At 33.4% G+C, this 25,673-nt stretch overlaps 1 protein-coding gene across 1 annotated transcript in view; it reads right to left on the bottom strand.

The window, feature by feature from the left end:
* Window positions 1-25,673, bottom strand: part of ERBB4 (erb-b2 receptor tyrosine kinase 4) — a 665,849-nt gene that overhangs the window by 274,034 nt on the left and 366,142 nt on the right. Inside the window, exons 8-12 of the mRNA XM_069474179.1 lie at window positions 20,299-20,412; window positions 19,001-19,127; window positions 12,710-12,783; window positions 11,431-11,521; window positions 9,320-9,519 (exon numbers count right to left, since the gene is read on the bottom strand). Coding sequence (XP_069330280.1) covers window positions 9,320-9,519; window positions 11,431-11,521; window positions 12,710-12,783; window positions 19,001-19,127; window positions 20,299-20,412 — 606 coding nt within the window. The remainder of the gene's footprint in view (window positions 1-9,319; window positions 9,520-11,430; window positions 11,522-12,709; window positions 12,784-19,000; window positions 19,128-20,298; window positions 20,413-25,673) is intronic.

The raw sequence follows: 25,673 nt of genomic DNA, 5'->3' as shown, positions 1-25,673 counted from the left end.
TAGACAGGAGTCAGATTATGCATGACCCAGTGGCCAGTTTTAGGATTTTGTGTTTTGTCCAGAGATCTGTTGGAAACCACAGAAAGGTTTTAAGCAAGAGAGTAAAGGATCTACAATTTTAAAATTATTACTTCAATTGCTTTGATGAGATTCACTTGAAGACAGCTTTAAACATTTAGTAGCAAGGAGATAATATTAGTAGTAATAATAGAGAGAGGCATGTGATCCAAGTAGGGTGAATCTGTGAAAGAGAGAAAGAGGAGCTTTTTAATCTGTACCCATAAACTCAGGATGCTCTTAGCCTGTCCCTGCCAGGAGCAACAATCTTTCATGAAACATAGAGTTTGCCTAAGAGGAAAGCAGAACCAAGCAAACAAAGGGATTGAGTCCTGGTGATGCTGCTTGAACCCCTGGATTTCACTGTGCCTAAAGTAATACTCCCTGGACTTTGCATTTCTATAAGTTCATATGCTCTCTTTGTGCCTAAAGTAATTTGAGTTGGATTTCTATCACTAAAAGAGCACAGAATTAGTTTCCTATCGCTGCTGTAACAAATAACACTAACAGTTGCTTAAGACCACATAAATTTAGTTTCTCATAGTTCCTGAGACCAGAAGTCCAAAATGAGTCTTAAGGGGCTAAAATCAAGGTATCAACAAGCCTGATTCCTTCTGGAGGCTCCAGGAAAGAATTTGTTCCTTGCCTCTGCCAGCTTTTAGAGGCCCCTTTGGCGTTTCTTGTCTTGTAGCCACATCATTCCAACATCTGCTTTCGTGGTCCCATCATCTTCTCCTTCACTGTAGTCAAATCTCCCTCTCACACCCTTCTTAGAAGGACACATGTAATTATATGTGTAGCCCACCCAAATGACCCAGGCTAATCATCCCATCTTAAGATCTGTAACATCTGCCAAGTCCCTTTGACATTTAAGGTGACATTTACAGGTTCTGGGGATTTGAATGTGGCCATCCTTGGGGGGGCCATTATTCAGCCTACTTTAACCACTAAACTGTATTGCAGTGAGCTCTGTGAACAAGAGGTTAGGTATGTGTAAAGGGGGTGACATTGTATGTGTTTGTAATAATTAGAATGGGTTAATACCATAAAGAAGGTGGGTAAGTAGCAGTGGAGGAATAAGTGCTGAGACATATCTGTTTACTATACTAACCAGGTTAAATAGATGTTACCCAAAGATTTGTTCAGTTTTATACCCCCTAGTTACACTGTATTTCTCACCTGGTGGACCTGGGTAGGAAATTCTGACAGGAGGAGGTGAGAGGCAGCAGTGACAGCAATGATAAAATTTTAGAAAGTCCTTGAATGTTTGCTGAGAAAACTGAGCACAATATAAAATACCTTTTGGAAGGAATGTGATTATAAAAAACTAAAATAAATCATAAGTAATTTGTTGAAACTCTAAAGCAAATAAAATTTGATAGTACAATATCAATATATATTCTACTGTTATTACCCAATTAATGTGTAAACTATCATTAAATATTCCTTTCATTTTAATGAGTGTTATTGTTAGTTCATGCAAAAAAAAAAAAAAAAAAAAAAAAAAACGCCCACTATTTATAGAATGCTTTTCAAAGTTCATTCATCTTTGTCTCCCAAAATTGTTATTAAATGTATGTATGGTTTTAAGTTACTCAACTGTAAATTTTCCTACTATAAGCCCTTTTTGAGGGAACAAAGCCTCATAGAAAGAAATGAATTGCTAGGACCATGTGTTTTTAAATGTATTTTTGATTATAAAATGATAAGCAGAAAGACAGAGAACGTGACGAAGTAGAGTTTCCTAAAGGATGTCCCACAGACATCTGTCTCAGTATGATCTGGTATGTATTAAAAATGCAGAATCCTGGGTCTCACATCACATGGTCTGTGTCAGTTTCATAGGACTGGTGTTAACAAAGTGCCATAAACTGGGTGGCTTAAAAAACAGGAATTTACTCTCTCACAGTTCTGGAGGCCAGAAGTCCAAAATCAAGGTGTTGGCAGGCTGGTTCCTTCTTGGGGACTCAGAGAGAGAATGCCTCTCTCCTAGCTTCTGGTAGTTGCCAGCCATCCTTGGTGTGTCTTGGCTTGCAGCTGCATCCCTCCAACCTTCGCCTTCGCCATCACATGGTTGTCGTCCCTCTGGGTGTACACATGCTTTCACATGGTGTTCTCCTCTGTGAGTCTGTCTCTGTGTTTCTTCTCTTCTTGTAAGGTTGCTGGTCACTGGATGAAGAACCTACCCTACTCCAGTATAATCTCATCTTAACGTACATTTTAATTACATTTGCAAATATTCTACTTCCAAGAGAGGTCACATTCACAGGCTCCAGTCAGGACTTCAGCATATCTTTTTGGAAGGACATAATACAATCCACAATGCTGTCTAAATAAGCATCTCTGGAAACTGTAGCCCAGACTTCTGCATTTTTAATAATTAAAAGTTTTAACTTTAAAAGTTTACAACCACTGAGCTAGAAGCAAATCAGGCTAAAATATCATTTGTAATAAAAACGAAGCCTGCCCTAAAATCCTAGCTTTTTTGTTGTTGAGAGACACTTCTTTCTTTCAGAATTTCTAGATTACAGAATAGAAAGGGTATCATTGCTGAAACTAATTGGCAACAGTAACTGCTTATTGCCCCTTTGATAGGAACATAGAGAACACTTTGTAGCATTGTTAGTAATTAGACATTGTGCCATTTCAGATATAATAACAAAATCTTATTTATTTATTTATTTATTTTACAAAGAACAGTGTATTGCTGTATTACTCTGGTAATTTTAAAAAGAAAATCCTGAAAATAAAATTAAGATTTTTCTATCTTCTGATTACTTAGAAGAACAGTGACTTTACTATATTCTAAGTTACTCACTTTAGGGCACATATCAAGCTATGATTTAATGAAAAGTATGGCAGAGTTCATTAATTTCCCAGGCTACCAAGTCCGAAGGGTGGCAGGCAGTGCTCTGTTTGTCAATGCGTATTTAGCCAAGACGGTATGGGCTGGGTCGGGAGTTCACAAATTAAAGCCGAGAACATGGGACAGAGAGAAAGTAAGAAAATCTGCCACCTTAGCAATATTTTCTTTAAAGAAGGTAAATACTAATTTACAATGAAAACTCATTTCCTATAATATATAACATATTAGAGGTGCTGATAATATCAATTGTATTGTGATTTTATACAAAGACATTTCTTATGATGTTATAGAAAGTAAAATGCTTACTACTGTATTTTGTTGTCATTGTCAGAGTTACCAGAGAAAAATAAATACAGAATATGTTACATAAACATTGTTTTATTCTTCTGTGTCACATACCTTCTATTCCCTACTCATCAACTCTTTGTCCTGATTAAATTCTAGACATTCAGTGACTCAAAATTGGATCTTGTTGTCATCCAGAGGGTTGGGTTATTAGCAATTAACTATAGTTTTTCAAGTCCCTTTTTCCAGATTCATGGTCAATTAGATGGATTGTCCTTCTGTCAAGTTTCAGGAACATCAAAATCATAAATAAATATAGAAATTTATATTACTTTTATATTATTTATGCAAAAATATATTCCCCATCACCAACTATTTGTCTTGTGAACCATTAATCTAAAATTCATATTTTATGGATTTTTAAAAAGCATTAAGTTACCTATTATAAGGCCTATTTCAAATTATTTTAATTGGGAAAAGGAAAAAATATTTTAAGGGATTCTCAAGCATATACTTTTTATCTATTTATGATCTTGAGATCAATTTAAAATTCTTAAATGTCTAGCCTCCTATTAACAACAACTCTTACTACTTCCATGTCCACCACTGGTTGATGTGCTTCTTGCAAATTTATGATTCAGCACTTTAATAAAGTTAATTTTTCTTCTGCCTGCAAAAGAAAGCTCTTGATATTTCCCTTTTTTATTCCACAAAAAAGAATTTTTCGTTAAGTAAAAGTTGAATACTATATGTTCATATTATATATCTATATGTGAATATATAACATATGACCTATTTTTAATAGGAAAGGAATAAAATTTTATAATAATAATAACTAGCTTATATATCTATATCTATACCTATATCTCACTTACTTTGAGCCAGGCATTCAATGAGGTGACTACTATTATCAACTCCATTTCACATATGATAAAACCGAGGTACAGAGACATTAAATAGTTTACCAAAGGTCAGACAGTAAAGAGTTTTGCTGGGATTAAAATCCAGGCTATTTTTCCCTTAAGTGTGCTCCTGAATATTATGTATGTACTTGAGTAAATCAGCAAATTTTCTTATGAAAATAAAATACTTTTTCTTTATTTTGAGAGGAACCATGGTAAAATGGAAAGCCTAGATTTTGAAATCAGACAATGGAAACGATTTTTAGTAGCTCTAAAATTGGGAATATTATTTAACTTTCTTAATATCTATATAATCATCTGCAAAAGATGAATAATTATACTTTACAGTGTAGTCGTGATGATTAAAGTAAATAATATAGATACGTTGAGAGAGAGAATCTGGTACCTTTTAGCTAATTATTTAGCTGAAATAGTATAGATACCTAAAATCAATGTGGAGAGATGGGTTGTTCAACAGACTATTTTGGATCAATATCCCAATCAGAGATTTGAAAGAATGCTATACCAAAACTTTCAGATAGATTAAAAATTTCAATACAGTTCCTAAAGTACTATAAGAAAAGAAGTCTAAGAAGATGTCAGAATCAAAAACTTAAAAAGGAAAACAACAATCCATCCACTTAACTATATAAAAACATAAAATGTTTATTTATCAAAAGATAAAAAGTTTCAAAATTACCTATAAGAGGGAAAGTTATTCATAACACATGTAAGAAACAAAAATTAATGTATTTAATTTGTAAAGAGCTCTTTCAAATTTAGAAAAAAAAGACCAACTCCCAATTTGAAATTGGAAAAAGTTCATAGATAAATGAATAATTTATAAGATAAAAAATATAAAGGATAAATTAACAATTTAAATATAAAAGATTTCTTTTTCTTCTTTTAGATAACTAAAATTTAATGCCGTGGATAATATCCAGTGTTGTAAAGAGTGGTGGAAAACATTCCTATTATACAATATTTGGAACAAATGTAAACTGATCCAGTATTTTTGAAATATAATGTAGGAATACATAAGAAGATTTTCATGGAGCCTCATTTACACAGAAATTATGCTTCTAGGTTTTTAAACTCAGGAAATAATTACACAGTGTAAAATGTTTTAAGAGTTAGAATATACATTATGGCAGTAGTAATATGAAAAATAGAAAATGATTTAAAATATCATTAATATGCTACTGATACAACAAATAGTTTTATATATAGCTTTTAAAAGGAATAAGGGAAAGCTCTACATACTGGCATGGAAGATGCTCATAATATATTAAGTAGAAAACATAAATGGCTGAATAGCATTTAAAGATATATGATATGATCCCTTTATATTTGAAAATATACATTTCATTATCTACAGCTATGTATATATACTACATAGTCACCAAAAACTTTTATCTTCTTTAGTTTTTGACCATTTTGATTCCTAAAAATGAGAAAGATACTATCATAATTAGAAAAGCAAAAATATTTCTATTTTGAAATATCAATAATGAATTTAATTTCTCTCTTGTTTATGTTGGGTTTAATTGCATACATACAAATATTTTCAGACATAAGATGTATGAGTTCAAATATAACTCAGATTGCAAAGATGTGTAAACAACCCAAGTGCCCATCAATACATAAGTGGATTAATAAAATGTGGTATATGTATACCATGGAGTACTACTCAGCCATTAAAAAAATGGTGAACTAATACCTCGTGTATTAACCTGGATGGAGCTGGAGACCATTCTTTTAAGTAAAATATCACAAGAATGGGAAAACAAACATCACATGTACTCACCATTAAATTGGAACTAATTGATCAACATTTATGTGCACATATGGAAATAACATTCATTGGAAATTAAGCAGGTAGGAGGGCGAGGGGAATGGGTAAATTCACACCTAACGGGTACAATGCACACTACCTGGGGGATGGACACATTTAAAGCTTCGACTCAAATGGTACAAAAGCTATTTATGTAATCAAAACATTTGTACCCCTGTTATATTCTGAAATAAAAATAAAATAAAATAAATATAACTCATATTTTGAGGGGTTGGCATAATATTTATCCCTATACTGTTTATATTTCAGTGTTAAAAATTTATGCTTAAATATTTCAAGAAACTTTAAATGCTTTTATAAACCTATCCTAAAACTTCTTTCACCCAGCACTGTCATTTTGTTAGTACCATAACCTCATAAATGATGGAGGCAGAAAATGTTCTTGCTTTTCACGTCTTAAGAGTTTCTCTATCTCAATCTCTTCAAACCATAAAGTCTGCTTTGAAATTTTGACATAAAAGAGTAAGATTGGTCAAGCCACTGTCACCCTTTATAGTAGAGGTGAAGTTTTTCTTTCATTGTCATTATTGTTTTAAATCATGTTGGACTCCAAAAACACTGTTATAAATGAAGATTGCCTTTTCTTTTAAGTTAATAAACCAACTTCAAGATTTAGATCAGAGTATTTTTTGTGACAATTTGTATGTGCAGGTGAGCATTATGGGTGTGTGTGCATGTGTATGTGTTCTAGGTGTGGGTACATGCATGTGTTGTATATGCATGTGCATATACACATGTATGTTGAATATGCATGTATGCTTATGTGTTGTACGGAATATGTGTGTGTGCTCACATATATCTTATCTGTGTATGGTATACAAAGACAGAATATCTAAAAATGCAATATTTACAATGCATTTAAAGTGAAGCCAATGTTTAGAGACCTTCCCATTTACAGACAGTACTGTAGATAAGAAGGTTTTAAACATATATAAGATACCCCTGCAGGTTCATTGTAAACATCAGAAGCATCTCTGAGGTCAAGTTTACAGGGCAATTACATTCTTAAAATGCAGGCATACAGGATTTTCATGGATCCAAAGTGCCATGAGACTGAAGTCCAAATTTTGATAAATGGATGTCATGCAAAATATATTTATTCTCAGATGTTAAAAATGAAAAATGATATGCCTGACTTTATACTATAGCACCACAAAACTGTGTTCCTTCTAACTGCTTCATTTCTTCCCCAAACTGCAAAGTCAACTCAAAGTGCACAGAACAAAAAAATATGTTCATGGTTTAAAAAGTGGCTAAACTCAGTCCAAGAAGTATAACACTGAAAGTTTACAAACATCTTAGGTTTTCAGCTCATTATCATTATTATTATTTACACTCTTTTGGTTTTTTTAAAAAGTTTAGAAATCTCGTAGAGGTATGGAATAACATTATGTTATTTATTGAAATCTCTCTTTTCTCCCATATTGCTTTTCTACATTTAATTATTTTTTTATATTTTCTTCTTCCCATTTCCTTTGTTGTTCAGGTATAAAGAAGATTTAAAAAATAAATATTGGTAGAATTTGTAAACCGATTAAGTAATACCAAGAAGATATGTTTTTCTCTGATTCTTTTATATTTTCCTTTAGAGTTATCTTCATAGTTGAATCTTATCTTTGAAAGGTAGTGACACTATTTTTTTTAAGTAAGTAGAAGAAAAAGGGAGTATAACCTCAGTTAGGGAAATATTTATAAATTGGTATTGAAGAAGATTCTACTTTACTGCCATGAATTATTTGCTTTGTTTGGGGCTTTTACACACATAGAGAAATGTGGGGTAAAAAGCCAAATATTAGAAAAAAAAAGCAAAGCAAATTTTCTGTCAGGAATCAGCAATGTATAAAATGAAGGAAATAATCCAGGCTAAATGAAAAGATGAATATCATTCAGTATAAACATGCATATTTTTGATATGTAATTAGGTTGTATATTTTATTTTTCATTATTGGAGACCGGGGGGCTTGCTACTTTGCCCAGGCTGGGCTTGATCTTGCGATTCTGCGGCCGCAGCCTCCGGAATTGCTGGGACTACAGGCTCATGCCACCACCACCCAGCTGCAGAGTTTATATTTCCTGATTCTATGTGGAATGTGTAAGAATTTAAGAATGTGTAAGAATTTAAGTTCAACCAAATCAGAAACTTCATATTGTAAGAGAGATCTCTTAAGGATTGAAACAGGTAAACTATAAATGAGTTCTTCATAAATTACAAGTTATAGTTTATGAAAATTGCTAGACTGAGCTGCCTTAAACCCTTTCTGGAACAAGGTGAGATATTAATAAATACATTAATTCATTGACTACTTAACTCATGAAACTTAAATCATGTTGAGCTCTTAAGAGTTTGTAATTTAAAACATGTCCCCACTATTTATTCACATACTCACACACACGCACACACAAATAAAGTCAATCATTATTTATGTGACTCTTATGACATCAAAGGTGACATCAAAGAAGTGAGAAAACACTCGAGAGAAAAACTTTTCTTACAGAATTTGCCTTTTAGAAAGGACTTAGTCCATACCCACAACAAGAATATGCATTTGCAAACAGATCATTTGATTTCTGAGTCTTTTTATTTAGTAATTACCATAAATAAGTCAAGTGGTTATATGCATAATAGTGACACTCACAGGATGTAGAAAAGAGTAGTACTCAGTAGAATAACAGGGGGGAACTAAGTATTAATCATCAGAGTATCAATATATTAGATAGGCATGGCATAATTATGTGCCTATAAAAACATTATTTGCTTTGGTGTAACAAAGAAATAATGAAGTAGATCAATAAGTAGCAAAATAGATTTAAAAAGAGATAATGACATACCCACATAAATGCATTTATAAAATGAACTTTCTTCTTGAACAATAAAACTTCTTGAAGAGCAAACTTCTTGAAGAGTATTTTTTATGCTCTTTGGAAGGATATACTTTCACTTTTCCCACCACCCTCAAATGGCAAAACGCTGTTATTATGTTACTGACCTCACTGAAACCAAACAGCAAACAGATATTCAATACGGTGGATTTCCACACACTGATTGGATCCCTGAAATTACCTGGGATGGTTATAAAACATTTAAATGCCCAGTTTCCACATAGACCTATTGAATCTGAACCTCCACAGGAAGGTCCTTAAGATGAGGCAAGATGTGCAAACATATGTTATAAAAAGTCACTTATTCTAATTATTTTATACCATGTTGGTAATTATAATAACTACCTTCTTTTTTAAGGGTTGGGATAAGGGCAACAATTCTGACCTATTGTTATTTTTAATTGTTTAGTCCAATGTAGAATGGGAGAACATTTTTAAAGTTCTATGTTCTAAATGTCAGGGTAATATACTTACTACAGTTTTCAGCTTTCCTATTGTCCCGGATTACTATTCTTTGGTTGATTGTGCTGAAGAGTGTTGTCCAATTAATGGTATGGTAATAACACAGGTTGCTGTTGTCAGTAATATAGATGTTTCCTGCACTGATTTCCTTCAGGGACTGGAACTGCAGAGAGGTGATGCCCTGTTGCTTGAGGATAAGCAAGGAGAGGCCACTAAGGAGGGAGAGGGAGAAAATGGAACAATGAAATGCATTACTGAAGCAAAATAAGGATGCCACATCTTACTCCAAAAAGAATGTTAATGGAGCATATACAGAGACTTAATTCATAAATCTGTATTCAGAATAATTTTTCTTTATATACTATATACTGTCAGTTTTAAAAGTAATAATTTGATCCCCAAAAGGAAAATGTTCATTTCTTAGAATTATAAATATTGACAGTATATCTCTATTTCTGTCTACGTATTCACCACTGAACTATCTGCTCACTGCCTTCCCTCTCCCAGCCCAAATTTTATGTTTTTCTTTAATGATGAAATCCTTTATTAAGACTAAATAAATGTTTATAGGATGATTGTCAATCTACTCAATGTAAGACATTAATTCTACTGGAACTGTGCAATAGATTTAGACCTGCTTTCAGACGGTAGATATTGCAGAAAATGACTATAGACATTTAGCTTTAATTTATACCTCAGAAACCAAATAATTAAAATAGTTGAAGAATATATTATTTAGGTGAGGAGATATTAAAAACTGAAGAGAAGAATAAAATTAAACTAATATTTAAAAATATATATTCAGATAGCTTGGGCAACTGGGGAGAACGTCTCTAAAAAGTAAATAACAACTACTCTGTGTAAATCAAATATCATTTCAAGTAAATAGTTTTTATTTCAACATAGTTTACATTTCTGTAATTATTTTTCTTTTCCATTCCTTAAAGAATAAATACGGTTCCCATATTTCTATTGACTAATGAACATTATTTTACATTTTATAGATCAAAGCTCTCCCCTGTCATTTATAATTTTAAGTATACTTTGCTGTTAATATTTACATCTGATTTTCACATGGAGTGTCTGTGTGTGTGCATGGGTACGTGTACTGAGTGGTAAAGACTGAGATGTAATTCATTCTCTCAAATTTTTGCTTCCATCATAAACACCTTGAGATATTGATTACAATGTCAGCACAATGTCTTGACTGATTAACATTTTATTCAATGGATAATAAAAATTGTTTATATATAGCACTTTAATGGATTATATCTCTCAGGTAGTGTTTTTTATTAAGTATCTTTTCCCTTTACATTTCAAAACCTCTTACAGATATACCTGTTTTAGATTTTAATGGTAAAATTCAATGTACTTTCTATGAAACATTATTTAAAAATACTTAATGATAGTATCGATTTTAGACACCTTTTGAACTTAAGCAGATATTAAAAAAAACCACTCTTGTGTAAATTGACTTTTAATTGTTAATGAGTAAGAACTTTATGCAGATGAAATCAGAGAAACCTAAAATAAAAAGCAGTGGCTTATAATTTATTAACATGTGAATTAAAAATATTGACATTAGAATTTTAAAACAATATTCTTCTAAGCCTGAATTTTTCTGTTCCATTTATTAAATAGTGCTGCATGCAGAGTGGTGGACCAATTCCTGAAACATCAACCCTAAGATGTGTAGTTCAAACGACAGCACCAGAGACAAAAACAGAGCCTCCTAGTACAAGAGCATTTGAATCACACACTTGAGCCACTACCAAGTCACTCAACTCTATCTTTTAATGATAATATATGATCAAAAACGTTTAATTTTATACCTCACATCATATACTCCATACCTGTAAAACATGAATATTACTTTGAGTTATAGACAGACTATATATATATATATATATACACACACACACACACATATATATATATCAAAATATATATTCTGTAATACTTTATATCATCATAGAGGTATTCACATTATCTTTGGAATTAAGGGTGGAAACATGATTTCCCCAGAATTAGTAAATTAATAAGAGTGATGGTTTTGACTTAATGTACATGTGATGTTCCTCTTGAAATTTGGGAGACCTGAAGGTTTAAACATATATACCTACCTGTAGAGTACTCTTCCACCAATGGTCACCAGGTTAGAAAAAACACTGAAGTCAGTCATATTTGGGGGCCATGATTGTATGTTCAAGAAACCTACAAGTGAGAAAGGCAATAAAAATTAATCAGAATATCATAGTCTTAGTAATAGTGTTGATTTTTCTTGAAGTATGATGAAATTGTGTTGAAAGAGGGGTGGTAAGAAAAGGGCAGTGAAAATTTCTATCTTTGAAGCATTCTATTACATATTCATTCTTCTGAGATTGAATGCCTTACCCAATTAAACTGTACATATTTAAATGATTCAATTTCACTTATTCTTATAGACACAAACGTATAGATAAAGAGATATCTAACTAGATAAAGAGAAATATATAGTTTCAATTTCTCTGAAATCCTTAACCACTTCATCTGAATATTTACGATGTCAGTATCTACCTTGCGTTCTAAGCCATTAACATATATATCTAGGTTGGGCGCGGTGGCTCACGCCTGTAATCCTAGCACTCTGGGAGGCCAAAGCGGGTGGATCACTTGAGGTCAGGAGTTCGAGACCAGCCTCAGCAAGAGCGAGACCCCGTCTCTACTAAAAATAGAAAGAAATTATATGGTCAACTAAAAATCTATATAGAAAAAATTAGCCGGGCATGGTGGCACATGCCTGTAGTCTCAGCTACTTGGGAGGCTGAGGTGGTAGGATCGCTTAAGCCCAGGAGTCTGAGGTTGCTGTGAGCTAGGCTGATGCCACGGCACTCACTCTAGCCTGGGCAACAAAGCGAGACTCTGTCTCAAAAACAAACAAACAAACAAACAAACCACAAAACAAAACATATATATCTAACTTTCCTCATTAGATTTTTATATTTTTTGATAGTAAATACATGTCTGATTCATATCTATGGGCCCCATATCACCTATTAATACAGCCTTGAGCATATTAGGTGCTCAGTATATGAGTGCTAAACAAAAGCTGCATGTTACCCGTGCTCAATAATACTTCTTATGATAAAGTAAAGAGAAAAACATGGGTTCAAGGAGCAGCTGACACTTGCAAAAACACTAACATAAAAATTTCAAGGTTACTTATTTTGTAATTCCATGAGCTTTCAAAATGTGCACAGAATCCAATAAGTGAGATCACCATTGTTCAAAATGACGTCAGTTTTTATAAACTAGAATTTGCTTTTAAAATGAGTTGCTGATCCACTCTTATACATAAATGTTTTCAAGAAAACATCAAAGTTACATAGCTCATAGCACAACAATTGCATTTTGAATAATTACCTGTTATCTCTCTGACTGTCCGAAAGACATTCAGTTTATCTGGATCTATGGCTTCAATTGCATTGTAAGGGTCCCTAGAAAATCAAGAAGAGATGCACTCACATTTGAAATTTGATAAAGGAATGAACATATGAGAAATGAGATAAGTTATTTCATTCAAATTAAAATTTAATTAGCAGTAGGGAAGTTAGCAATTCATCATCCAAATTATTCTATGGTAGATGTGGAAGGGAATTAACAGGTGTTTTTAAGAAATTTTTGATGACACAAAGTTGGAGTTCATCATCAAAGGCTGTTCTAGATCTACAAGAATGTTTCAGTTTCAACTATCCTGAAATGAAAACAAAAACAAAAACAAAAACAAAAACAAAAACAAAACACTAGAGATAGCAAGTCCATCTATGAACCATTTTACTTTATTTTGTTTTAAAAGTTCATTCATAATTGGGAAGAATATAGTCTGGAAATTTACTATGGTGAGAACAATTGACTTTGGGCTCCTTAAAGCATCTAAATTGTTAATAGCACCTGTAATTCATAAGAAGGATAGAAACAAATACAGATGAAACCATTTTTTTTTTTTTTTTGCTGTAGCACTACACTTACCTATTTGTGAATTTTTATAATATTTATAATATTGTATGAAAGCTACTCTTCATATGGATTATTTAGAACTATCTTATTTTTTTCTGGCTTATTTATATTCACTTTTATAACAGAGGAACTATTTCCTTCCATCTATAAGAATTATACTAACATTTGAAAACAAAATTTACAACAAAGTTTACAATGCTCAAAAGGTATAAACTTTGGAGATTTCTAAAATATAATCTCCTGGTGTTAAACATATTTTTGTAATAAATATTATTGATATCTATATAGATGCCCAGTATTTTAAAAAATAAACACAAAATACCTTTAAAATGAAATGTTTAAGAGGATTTTTCAGAAGTTTTCATCTTAAAAAAAGACCTTTTCAGGTAAAACATACTGATAAATACAAAATAATTGAAAAATTAATATTAAGCCAAACATAAACATAATACTAAACCTTCTTCAGTGATTCAAGCAATACTTCCAGTTTTTTAAGGAATACATCTTTTTAAAGTTCTATTAAATTAAAAGATGTGCCATCCTGGGCAAGTCAAGACCTCATACTAATGTATACCCTTTACAGAAAGATTAAATTCTATTCATTGGCTACTTCTCAAAGAGAGAGCAAACCTTCTAAGAACAATGAACTTATGCTTTTTTAAGAAGTATGTATCTACTCAGCAATCAAATGAGTTTTATTCTTGCTGTGGGTATCTGTTGTTTCATCAGTCTATGAGAACCTTCGTTCCAGTAAGGAGAATAATCACCAGGATACAGTCATCCATTGTACGCAGTCTTAATAGGGCTATCAATCAAGGCTCTCCACAGACCCTCAAAACCAGATAGGTATATGGCCTATATCCTGTTCCAGCAACCTTGATCTCTGGAACCACTTTGTACCAGCTTTCTTATCGTGGTTCATCAGCATATTTTTCTCTATTATAAACCATCCATATCTTTAAAAAGAAATCTTTGCTTGATTAAATTACTATTTCAAGCTAAGAAGTGCAATCAATACAATGTACTACTAGTTTAACATGGAGGGCTAGACAAGGCTCAAACACTAGATATTGCTGAGACTGGAGAAACACTATAAATATATTTCTCTATAATTCACACATAAACTATTGATTAGAATTTTTTCAATGTCACATGAATATCTTTCAAAAGCTTAGTCTCGATTAAATGTTCTGGCAAGCTTGTTCTATTTGTAGGTAAAAATATAAGGAATGAATAACTATGCTTTTGATGACTATGAAGCCAAAAAATAAAGTGTACCAAGTGTATCATTCTTGTCTTCACTTCTTAATGTGTAAAGACTTCTGTGTGCAGAGAAAATATCAGCTCTACAATAGGAGAATGAGCTTTCAACATTTGTTCTTTGATGAAAAGCAAAACAGCTCAGGTCATATAATCAAATATCCTGGATTTATTGAGAAAAACTAAAAAATTCAGGGCAAGTATACAATCATGGGGTCAGTCCACACCTTTACTGAGAATAATTCTAGGTTGCCAGGAATGAAATGAATTCTGGAATGTTAGCATGAAGCCCAGTGGACCACAGAAATTTATATAGTTAATTTTAGAGATTCAGGACTCTCATAAAATAAGTTGACAGAATTCCACTCACCAACTTCAAAGTACCTCTTGGGCGTTTTATCCTACAGTCACTTGACATCTATAGTACTTTAAAATCAAGAACTTTCCTAACTAAAGTCAGAGCCATGCAAAAGAATATTATGTCTACCCTGTCATTATGTTTGATGATACAAAATAAAGTTTAGGATGAAGAAAGAGAAACATATTTTTACAATTTCACTGAAATCATTTTATCACCAATCCTCTTATCTCCCTTCCATTGTCTATCATCATGGCAGTCCATCATGGAAACTCCCCTTGCCTGTATCTCATTGTGACACAGCATAAACATGCTTATTTGGTGAACATTTTGTTACCCTAAGCACAGGTACATGAACAGTGTCAAACGTTACAAAACATGGAAGAAGTATATTCCTATCGATAACCCTAAACACTAAGCTTTTCCCTTTGTTCCGATTCTAATTGATTAAATGAGAAAATAAGTGCCTATTTCTATTTATAGCAATGGCACTATTGTGCTATAAGCTATTATGCCAATGAACCTTCTTGAGTCTTTTATACATTAAAATTTTAATTGAAAAATTACCAGTATATTTACTTTCTGCAGAAACATGTTTTTGAAATTCATAACTTGATTTAATTATGATTTTTGCTTTTTTTATTAGTTAAAAAAATCTCAGCTATTTTGATCAAACCATATAATCCTATTAAAATCCAGTTAGTAAAATATTGAGGGTAATGGAAATTAAGTGAGATAACACATTAATTTACTAGACGTTTCCTGTTTCTAAAACCCTATGCTATTCACCTTTGAAACCCCCTCTCTTTTTCTCTCTCTCTCCATACACATACATATTACATTCATGATCATACCTATATCTATACATATATAAGATGTCTTAGGTCTCCTGAATCAACTCTATATCCATACTTTCCTAAGATGAAAGAAAAAAGCTTCACACTGTATGTTTCATGTTTTTTTTATCTGGATGAATTAACAATATTGTTCTCCTTAAAAGTCTGGGTTAGTCTAAAATTTTATTTTTTTTGAGACAGGGTCTCACTCTGTTGCCCTAGCTAGAGTGCAGTGGTATCATAGCTCACTGTAATCTTAAATTCCTGGGCTGAAGTGATCCTCTTGCTTCAGCCTCCCAAGTAGGTGAGACTACAGGCATGCACTACCATGCCCTGCTAATTTTTTTTTTCTATTTTTGGTAGAGACAGGGGTCTCACTTTTGCTTAGGGTGGCCTTGAACTCCTGACCTCAAGTGATCCTCCCACCTCAGCCTCCCAGAGTGCTAGGATTACAGCGTGAGCCATCACACCTGCCTATGATATTCTTCTCATAAACGTGTGAATGCATAGTTCCTCTACTTGATATATTTTTATTCCTTGAAATATCTATTTCTTTTTTTGTATTTATTTATTAAATTTTCCCCTACTATAGGCCATAGGTGAATAAAAAATATATAGTGCCATTTTATAACTAGTATAAATTCAGAGTTTTAATAAATATGGCCCATGATGAACCAAGACTAAAATAACTATTCTAAACCTCACTAGATCAAGTCTTTTTCAAACCTTTCCACCCCTGTGTTATCTAAAAGAATTTTAACTATTAGAAGGTCACTTTTGTTGGTTCACAATCCTATTATCATTAAATTCTTGCAGTGGTTTTCAGTGGGGGTAGTATCACCATACTAAAGGGAAGTTGGCACATTTGTAGAGGTGTTTCAGTTGTAACAGAGATTCGGAGATACTATAGGCCTTTTGTAATAAATAAATAGTATTTAACAGGCCAAGGCTGCTGAATGTCTTTTACAGCAAAGGACTGCCTCATGTCTTGTACAACCTTAAAATGTCCTACCAGATGTATAGCACCTCATTTGTGCAGACTTCATGCTTCATCATACTTTGACCAAATGCAATTCATCCCTAGTCTTGTTACCCCAATTTCAATCAATGTGATTTCCCTCTTCCTTTTGTTATATAACAATGCCTCTGGTTAGTTATTTTCTATTCCAGTGGCCAGCTGTTCTGCCTTATTTCCCTGTCCTTACATGAAATGACTTTTATTCTTATTTCTCATAAACCCAAACTTTCATTATAGGTGGAATCTTAGCATTTTCCTAACAATACATATTTTATTGTACATTACTTTCCTTTTCTTTCTTCTTTAAATTATAACTAGAGAATTAAAATGATTTTTTAAAATTATGTATGTAGGTAAGCTATATTATCTATAAATTTTATTTCAGAATTTAAAAGGAAGAGTCAAACCCTTAATATATAAAAGAGGAATATTGGGCCTGCTAGGGACAAAAACCACTTATCTAATATAATTCATGTGAGTATTATTTCAAATCATTCCCCATACTGATAAACTTGAGGCTAATTCATATATTATTTCCACATGAAAGCAGGCAATGTAAGTCTAGTGGCTCTATCTTATTTCTCAGAAAATATTATTAGCATGATATGATCTTTTATTCATGGTGATATTTGGTTTTAAAAATAGTTAAAATGTGAGTATATTGTTTTATTAAATGTCACACATGCATTAAATTATAATGATGCACCTAAATATTGACCCAGGTCTCCTATGCAATGGGTCAAGGAAGCTAGGACAGCAATGTAAAAGGATCCAGAGGGTCAGTGGGGACTGTGGTAAAGTTATTTAAATGTGTCCCATCTCAAAATGACCCAGCACCAACAGATTGTTGCCATACCAAAATGTAGGCTGAGAATTACTAAGTCTACATATTTTAACACATTAACTGCCACACTAGCAAAAAAAAATTTCCTTGGGACCACGGTGTTTTATTACAAAAATAAAATAAAAACTTCGAAAACAAAACGATCCTTTCTAATTTAATGAAAAATATGTCTTCTGTGTGTGAGTTATATGCAACTCGAAAAATAGTTCACCCGGCTCCCAAGGTGAAGAGACGTGAGTCACATATGCTTCATGAGGCCCCGGGCTCAAAAACAGCATGAGTTAAATACAACTCACATGGCAGTTAATGTGTTAAAACATAAATTAGAAATCTTAAAGTTTAATTTTTAATAAAAAAGCATTTCTTGGGCCAAATACAACAAATCTGGGGCAAAGAGTACATATATACTACTATCATAGCTGACATTGAATCATATTAAAAGCTACCTGTTAAAGTAAAGAGACATTTTAAACTATAACACATACAATAATTTATTTGAATGGAAAGAAACACATTGTTCTTTTGCTCTTACTGTTCCTATTTGCACATATGTATTCATAATGTGTTAGATTATTTTGCTTCTAGAAATGATATGATATATGTTCAGAGGAAGATGTTGAATTGAAATATATGAGCGATATTCTTTATCTGTAGCCTGTAGCACTAATATTTAGGGACTAAGTAATACTATAGACAAACAGATAAAATATACAGTAAAAATACTGACATTTTTCTTACAATTCAAAGAACACAAATTTCATTATTTTCCCAGTTAAAACTAGCAGGTGGTTCTGTAAGAAAGGAGCCCAGATAATGTTACAATTTTCATTATCAAAATGAAATTCATTTAATAGCTCTCTTAACAGTAGTACTAACTTCCTAACTTAAGGGAAAAAAGAGAAAAAAATGCATCAGGACAAAGAGATTTCTGAAATAAGCTCAGGAGAATTTCAACTTCCTGATTTGTTTTATGTGAGATTTTTTTAAAGGAATATTCATTTATGTTGTCTTGACCTAATCAGTTAAGAATCTGAATGAAGATTTTCACCTCACTCATCGATATTGTTTTCCTAAAGGTTTCTAAAAATAAGTCAAGCTTGCTGAAAACTATGGATATGAGAAGAATGTCCTGAAAATGCATTTTAGCTTAGATACAAATTTATATTTTCAAACTTAAGTAGTTACCCAAATGTGGATTGCCCTCAATGTCTGGTTTACTATCACTACTGGTAACATCTAGCCCTTCCTTCCGTTGGTGAAGAGCATTAGCAAAAGGTAAAACTCTTTTGGGTCAAGAGGAATCAAACAGACATAGCTAAAGTATCCCTTGAGCTTTGTCTACACATTGTAAAATAATTTTGTACAAAAATTTAATACTGACCCATGAATACCAGTGACAAGGAAGATCAAATTCCCATTGATCTTGGTGCAGTTTATGAATTTGTCAATGTTACTGGAATCCACAGTCTGAGCTGACATCAACGATCCCGTGCCAATGCCATCACAAGCTGTAGAAACATGATTCACAATCAGGGGATCGAAAAAACTTATTTTTGGCCAATAAATAAGTACATTTTCATTGTAAAAGTGGCAGTGGTTCTTCACTATAAAATGGAAAAAATGTATTAAAAAAGAATTTTTTTCTAAAAAGTTAATAGTTCATTCATTCAATTTTTACTACTGGACTCACTTTAAAATATTGTCTCTACACTATAGTCTAGTGACCATGATTCATTGTAGGAATTATATTTTAAATCAATACCCAGTATACACACACAACACATACATAACTCAAACAAAACCTTCATCAATCAATACTTCCCATTACTACATAAAATTACCTGTTTTCTAATCTATTCCAAAATATTATTTTAATACTTTTGAAATGCTGGTCACCTTGGTAAAATAATTTCATGGCTTATGCACTAAGGGTCTACAACCTGCAATTTTAAAAACAGTTTTTAGAATGTAGTGTAAAGGAAAGAAGTTTGTCCTTTTCTAAGGCACTCTTTGATACTTCAAAAAGCTTAATAACATGAGATTTGGACTGTACCTTCGTTCTGCTTATTTAAGTTTCATTCTGGTCAAGAATTTGAGAACCCACAGATAGAAGGGTTTCACTAAAATTCTTTCTCCACTAACATTCTATAGCATGAATTATCTGAAATATTTAACATTTATGATAAACTTCCTTGTATTTTCATATATCTTTAAATTTTTTTTTAAGATCTGGAGAGTAAAGGTCATGTTGCATGCCCCTTTGCATTTCTTTTTATGCTTAGCAGATCATTTTGTATACAGTGGCAAGCAACTAATATATGTTGTGATGCTAACATAACCACGTGAACCCTTGTTTTGTACAAAACTTCTAAAAAATACTAGTGATAGAATAAACTGCAACTTTATTTCTGAGTTCCTATCAAAGTTAACTCTGATTTTATCTGGACCATTTTAGTAGATACAAATGCAAAACTAATAATGCAAAACTAACAATGCATGCTGTTATGACAACTGATACTTTGAGGAGCTGTCCAAAGTCATGGAAAGTGTTTGTGGGCAGGTTTGGTTGTGGGAGTGGGTGTGTTCTCAGAGGCTAACTTTGTTGGTCTATTAAAAGGTATAATTAAGATGTTGGTATAGGCTCCTGTTCTAAACAAAATAATCCGAGCTATCACTCACCTTTTGGGCAAATATCAGTGCACGGTTTACACATTTTAATACCATTTTCTTCTACTTCCATCTTGGAACTAGGGCAGGCACGCACACAAGAACTGGAATCTACCACAAAGTTATCTGATTTTTTTAAAAAAAAAAGGTAAAATAAGAAATAATGTTAATGTTCAACAAACAAGTTTAAAACAAAATATTTTAGGGTTTTAAAATGATTAGCATCACTGATAGTGTATATTTCTCTTCCCCTAAAACAACTCTTTGTTTAAGTATCTCAACTTGAAATAGTAACTCCAACCATTCACATTCAAATCCAAAGGTAGTATGCGTTAACAAAAACTAGTACTTGGCCACTGCTCCACATCCTGAATTGCCCCCAAGATAGATTAGATTTCTTTTATAGACTTAGGAAAGTACATGACATTTAGTTTGTATTTTTCAGTAGTTCCACTTCATTTCATGTCATGATGCAAGTTTGATGTCTAAAAATACTTCAAGTTCATGAAGCACAAATAAAGCTTAAGTTGAATTGCGCTGGATCAAGAAAGTGCATTTCATATTTAGGAGGAAATATTTACAATGTGTTCTGTCTTTCAATGGAGTGCCACAGATGCTTTCTCATGTTTTTATACAAAGAAACAAAACAAAATTTGAAAGAGCAGTACCTTAGAAAAAGTACACCAAATAGACAGAGGGCTTCTTATTATTTAACACTTGGGTGAAATGTTTAGGAGTCCAGTGACCTGAGATATGCCAGGACATCCTCTCCAAAATAAAGGTTAAATTATTGCATCTAGAGCCTCCCACAATAAAGGGAAAACATAACACCTGATAGGTCATGCTGCTTTTAAGGGCAGCATCTTTCCATGCCTGGGATACTGTTCCAGCACAATACAGAACAGTGTGGAGGGTTTTAGCCTTGAGGGGTGCCCAGAGGAGAAAAGACATATGGTATACATCCAGGCTATGGTGCAAGCAACTCTGTTACTTGGATCATAAAACCCAAGAGGCTCTATGATATTGGAAGTGTCTATGGTGGGAAAATGCCACGTGGAGTTATGGCAAGTCCCAACTGGAAACTCACCACAGAGACCTCTAGGTTACTAGAGCTAAGCCATGCTCTCTGCAGCACAGGACTGTACACCATTGAACAAACAGCTCCTGACATGTTTCTGGGTCCTGGTAGAGATGGAGCACCTAACCATGGGCCAGTGATTGACCTTGTAGACGGAATTGCCTATCATGAACAAAGTTTTGTTATAATGTCATAATGCTAGGCAGGTCCAAGAGCAGTCCCTTGTAAAATGAAAGCAGTACTTTTGGGACCGGATATGAGTAAGGGCAGAAGCACAAGTAAACTGCATAAGCAGGTGGTTCCTATTCCCATGACATACACCAGGATGCTGGACCCTCTCATACCTATGAGTAAGCTCTTATCTATGGATGTATGGGGGGCAAGAGAGGGTAATTATGACAAGCTGAGAGAGGATGACAAAGACTAAGCTTGGTTTGTAGGCTAGCTGAAAAGGAAGGGCAGATTTTCTGCATGCAGCCTCACTTAGGAGTAGACTTGAAAGATAGTGGCAAGAGAAAATCCTACCAAAGGGCATAGCTCTGAGTAATGCAACTGATCACTCACTTTGTGTGGAAAGAGAAGTGCCTAAGCTTAGAATTTATATGGACTCACGGGCAGTAGCTTGCCCTGGGAGATGAAATATTGGAAAATCTGAGAAAAAGGGAGTCTGGGGTAGAGGGTTATGTATGAATCCATGGGAGTGGGCACAAAGTATGAAGATTTTTGTATTCCAAGTTAATTTCCAACAGCCACTCTAATCCCATGTCCCTCATGTAGGTTGAGTATCTCTTATCTGAAATGCTTGGGACCAAATATGTTTCAAAAGATTTCAGATTTGGTTCAAATTTTGGAATATTTGCATATACATAATGAGATACCTTAATGATGGGACCCAAGTCTAAAAATGAAATTCATTTTTTTATGATTCATGTACACCTTACACACATGGCTTGAAGGTAATTTTATATAATATTTTAATAATTTTGTGTATGAAACAAAGTTTATGTACATTGAACTGTCAAAAGCAAAGGTGTTACTATCTCAGCTATCCATGTGAATAATCTGTGGTTGTGGGCAACACCGTCATTCCTGACTCTGAATTTATATGCTATTATATGCTACCAACAAGCAATCATTTTCTTACATTTATTCACGCATAAAAACTTGACAGCAGGCCGGGCGCGGTGGCTCACGCCTGTAATCCTAGCACTCTGGGAGGCCGAGGTGGGCGGATCGTTTGAGCTCAGGAGTTCGAGACCAGCCTGAGCAAGAGCGAGACCCCATCTCTACTAAAAATAGAAAGAAATTATATGGACAGCTAAAAATATATATAGAAAAAAAAATTAGCCGGGCATGGTGGCGCATGCCTGTAGTCCCAGCTACTCGGGAGGCTGAGACAGGAGGATCGCTTGAGCTCAGGAGTTTGAGGTTGCTGTGAGCTAGGTTGACGCCACGGCACTCACTCTAGCCTGGGCAACAGAGTGAGACTCTGTCTCAAAAAAAAAAAAAAAAACAACTTGACAGCAAAAAAAAATATGATATAGCATTAATACAGTGAAAAAATAATGTGTTTGGGATAACTAAGCAGCACAGTAACATCACCAGAATACCTTTATAGCTGTTAAAAAACACTAACAACAAGAAGCAATGGCAGGCTTTCAGTATATAGCCATGATGCTGGGTTTTGATCTTTTCAGGTGAAAAGAAAAATCAGAAGCAGTTGTGGGACCAGGGACGGGGTCATGTAGGGATGATGAGACATTCTGCTGGATGGCTTCTTAAATGTTTCCTCCAGAGTCATATAACTCATTAACAATAATTTTTGTCTCAGAAGTGTCTCTTTGATTTTATAACCTGGCATGGTTTCTTGTTCTGTTATTAATGTACACTGCTCTATTCCTTCAGTAAGGCCATCACATATTTTCATGTTGTCTATAGACACTTTTCTGCAGTGCTAAAAACATCATCTTCATTGATAATCACTTTAATTCAGAATCATTTCTACTCTTTCACCATTGGTCCATGAATAAACAACTGGAGGCTCATTATCCATGATGAAAACTTCTCTGATATCTACTTCTTCCAGTTTGCAGACTGTGAAGGTGTACTTTTTGCATTTATAAAGAGGTCAGATATTATTTTTTTAATCACTTAACATATAGAATCCTTCAAAGTCATCTTTTTCATCATCATCACTGAACATAGCCATAAAGTCAGAGGTTGTGCCAGGCATGAACAACTTTGTCTTTAGTCCCTGTATTCCAGGCATTGGCGACAGTATCTATGGCACCTTTCGTGCTAAATTCCTTTTCAAATCCTTCCACATCCATGCCTGTGTTCACTCTGCTAGCATGCTGTTCAAGAACATGTTTTTATTTCTACTCTTCATTGATCTGAAGATACTCTGGTCACATGGCTGAATTAACGAAGTCACATTTGTGGTAAAGGATATGGCATAAACATTATTTTTGTGAGAATTTAAGCTGGAAGATGAACAGAATAGTTGTCAAGGAGTAACCAAATCTTGCAATTGTTATCCAGTCTAGCTTCCCTGTACTGAGCATGAGCTGCTGGTACAAAATGTTTGTGAAACCAATCAGAAAAGATGTCCTTAGGGATTCACGAATTTTTGTAGCATAACAATGGACCAGTAAGAAATTCACTTTTTGAAAACAGTGAGGATGCAAGCTTTACCTCTCGTAAGAGATTAAATTTATATGTGCCTACTGCACTAGCATATCTCAGGACAGTTATTCTGTCTTTGGCATTCTTAATTCTTGTAAGAGCTGTCTCATCAGGTGTAGTCATTGTCTTTCTGGGGCAATAACACCAAAACTGCAATGTTTGGTTGCATAATATACTTATTCTGGCATCAGATTTTCATTAGCAATGATCTTGGCAAACTCATCAATGAATTTCTCCACTGCTTTGTGATAATAGATATTTTATCACCATAAATCTTTAAAAACTTAATGCTGTGTCTTTTCCTAAATTTCTGTAACAAGCCTATTGAATATTCATAGGTCCCTTCCATTTTCAACTCATTGTGATAGATCTTTGCCTGTTTTATGATCAGCATACATGTAAATGACATAGTATGTGTTCACTGCAACACTGATGGGTCCACCCTTTCTTTTTTTTTCTTTTCTTCTCTTTTTTTTTTTTTTCTTTTTTTTTTGGTCTCCCTCAGGCTGTGGTAGATATACCCTTTCAATACACAATCAAGGTCTTCATTTTTAGCTTTATGTAATATTTTTCAATTTTTTATTAACTTCTGTTCATCATTTTCAGCATAGAACTTCAATGGTTTATCTTTCTGTTTTTTTTCAGTTCATATATGGTGGTCATTCCAATACCATATTCCTCTATAAGATGTTTCACACTTACACCACTGTCCAGTTTCTCTAACAGCTTGACTTTCTGTGCTATAGATAAACATAAATGCTTCTTCTTATTCTTATCACTGTTACCCATAAAGGGTAACTCCAAGTCTTTTTGACATGTTAACAATATCTTTATATCATAGAGCAGAGAATAAGCAAAACAACAACAACGACAACAACAAAAAACATAGTAATGCACATAGGTCTTGGCCCCATGTGGGACATTGTGGAGAATCCACTGTTGGTGTGCTGACATGCACGTGTGCCATCTAATTACATTTTGTAAGTGTGCTTGCATGGGGGAATCTGAGCAAGCCTGGAAAAAATATATTATAGCTAAAGGGGTCTGGGAGGGTTTTTTTTCCCTTGGGGATGCTGAATAAACTATGTGTTATGTGCTGCATTTTGTCACATGAGGTCAGTTGTGGAATTTTCCACATGTGGTATCTTGTTGGTACGCAAAAAGTTTCAAATTTTGGAGAATTTTGGATTTCATATTCTCAGGTTAGGGATACTCAACCTGTACTTCCTATTACATCACATACACAAAGTAAAGGAAGCCATAATATCTGTATGCTGTATGCTGTAGATTGTAAAGCCTTTTTTTAAGTGAGTATTGGAGAAATGTAGTGATTTTTTTCAGCCTTTCCAATAGGTAAAACATAGAGGAAATGTCCCATTAGTCACTCAAAGAAAAGAAACTGACTCAAGCAAATATCAAGATATATTATATATTATACTGAATACCTCATGAAAATCAAGCTGTTCATTTTGAATCCCCAGGCTGAGTTAACAATTTGCTAAAGATCCCTTAACATATCCTTTATATGTATTGTTTTTGTTTAAGATTAGATTTGATATTAAAATTATAATGCTATATATTCTAGTATAAATAAATAATCAGAAATCATTTTAAGTAAAAATTC

Source organism: Eulemur rufifrons, chromosome 1 (assembly GCF_041146395.1).
Source record: "Eulemur rufifrons isolate Redbay chromosome 1, OSU_ERuf_1, whole genome shotgun sequence".
NCBI classification, from domain to species: domain Eukaryota; kingdom Metazoa; phylum Chordata; class Mammalia; order Primates; family Lemuridae; genus Eulemur; species Eulemur rufifrons.
Note: the sequence above shows the minus strand (reverse complement) of the source record. Positions and strands in the feature narration are given on the sequence as shown.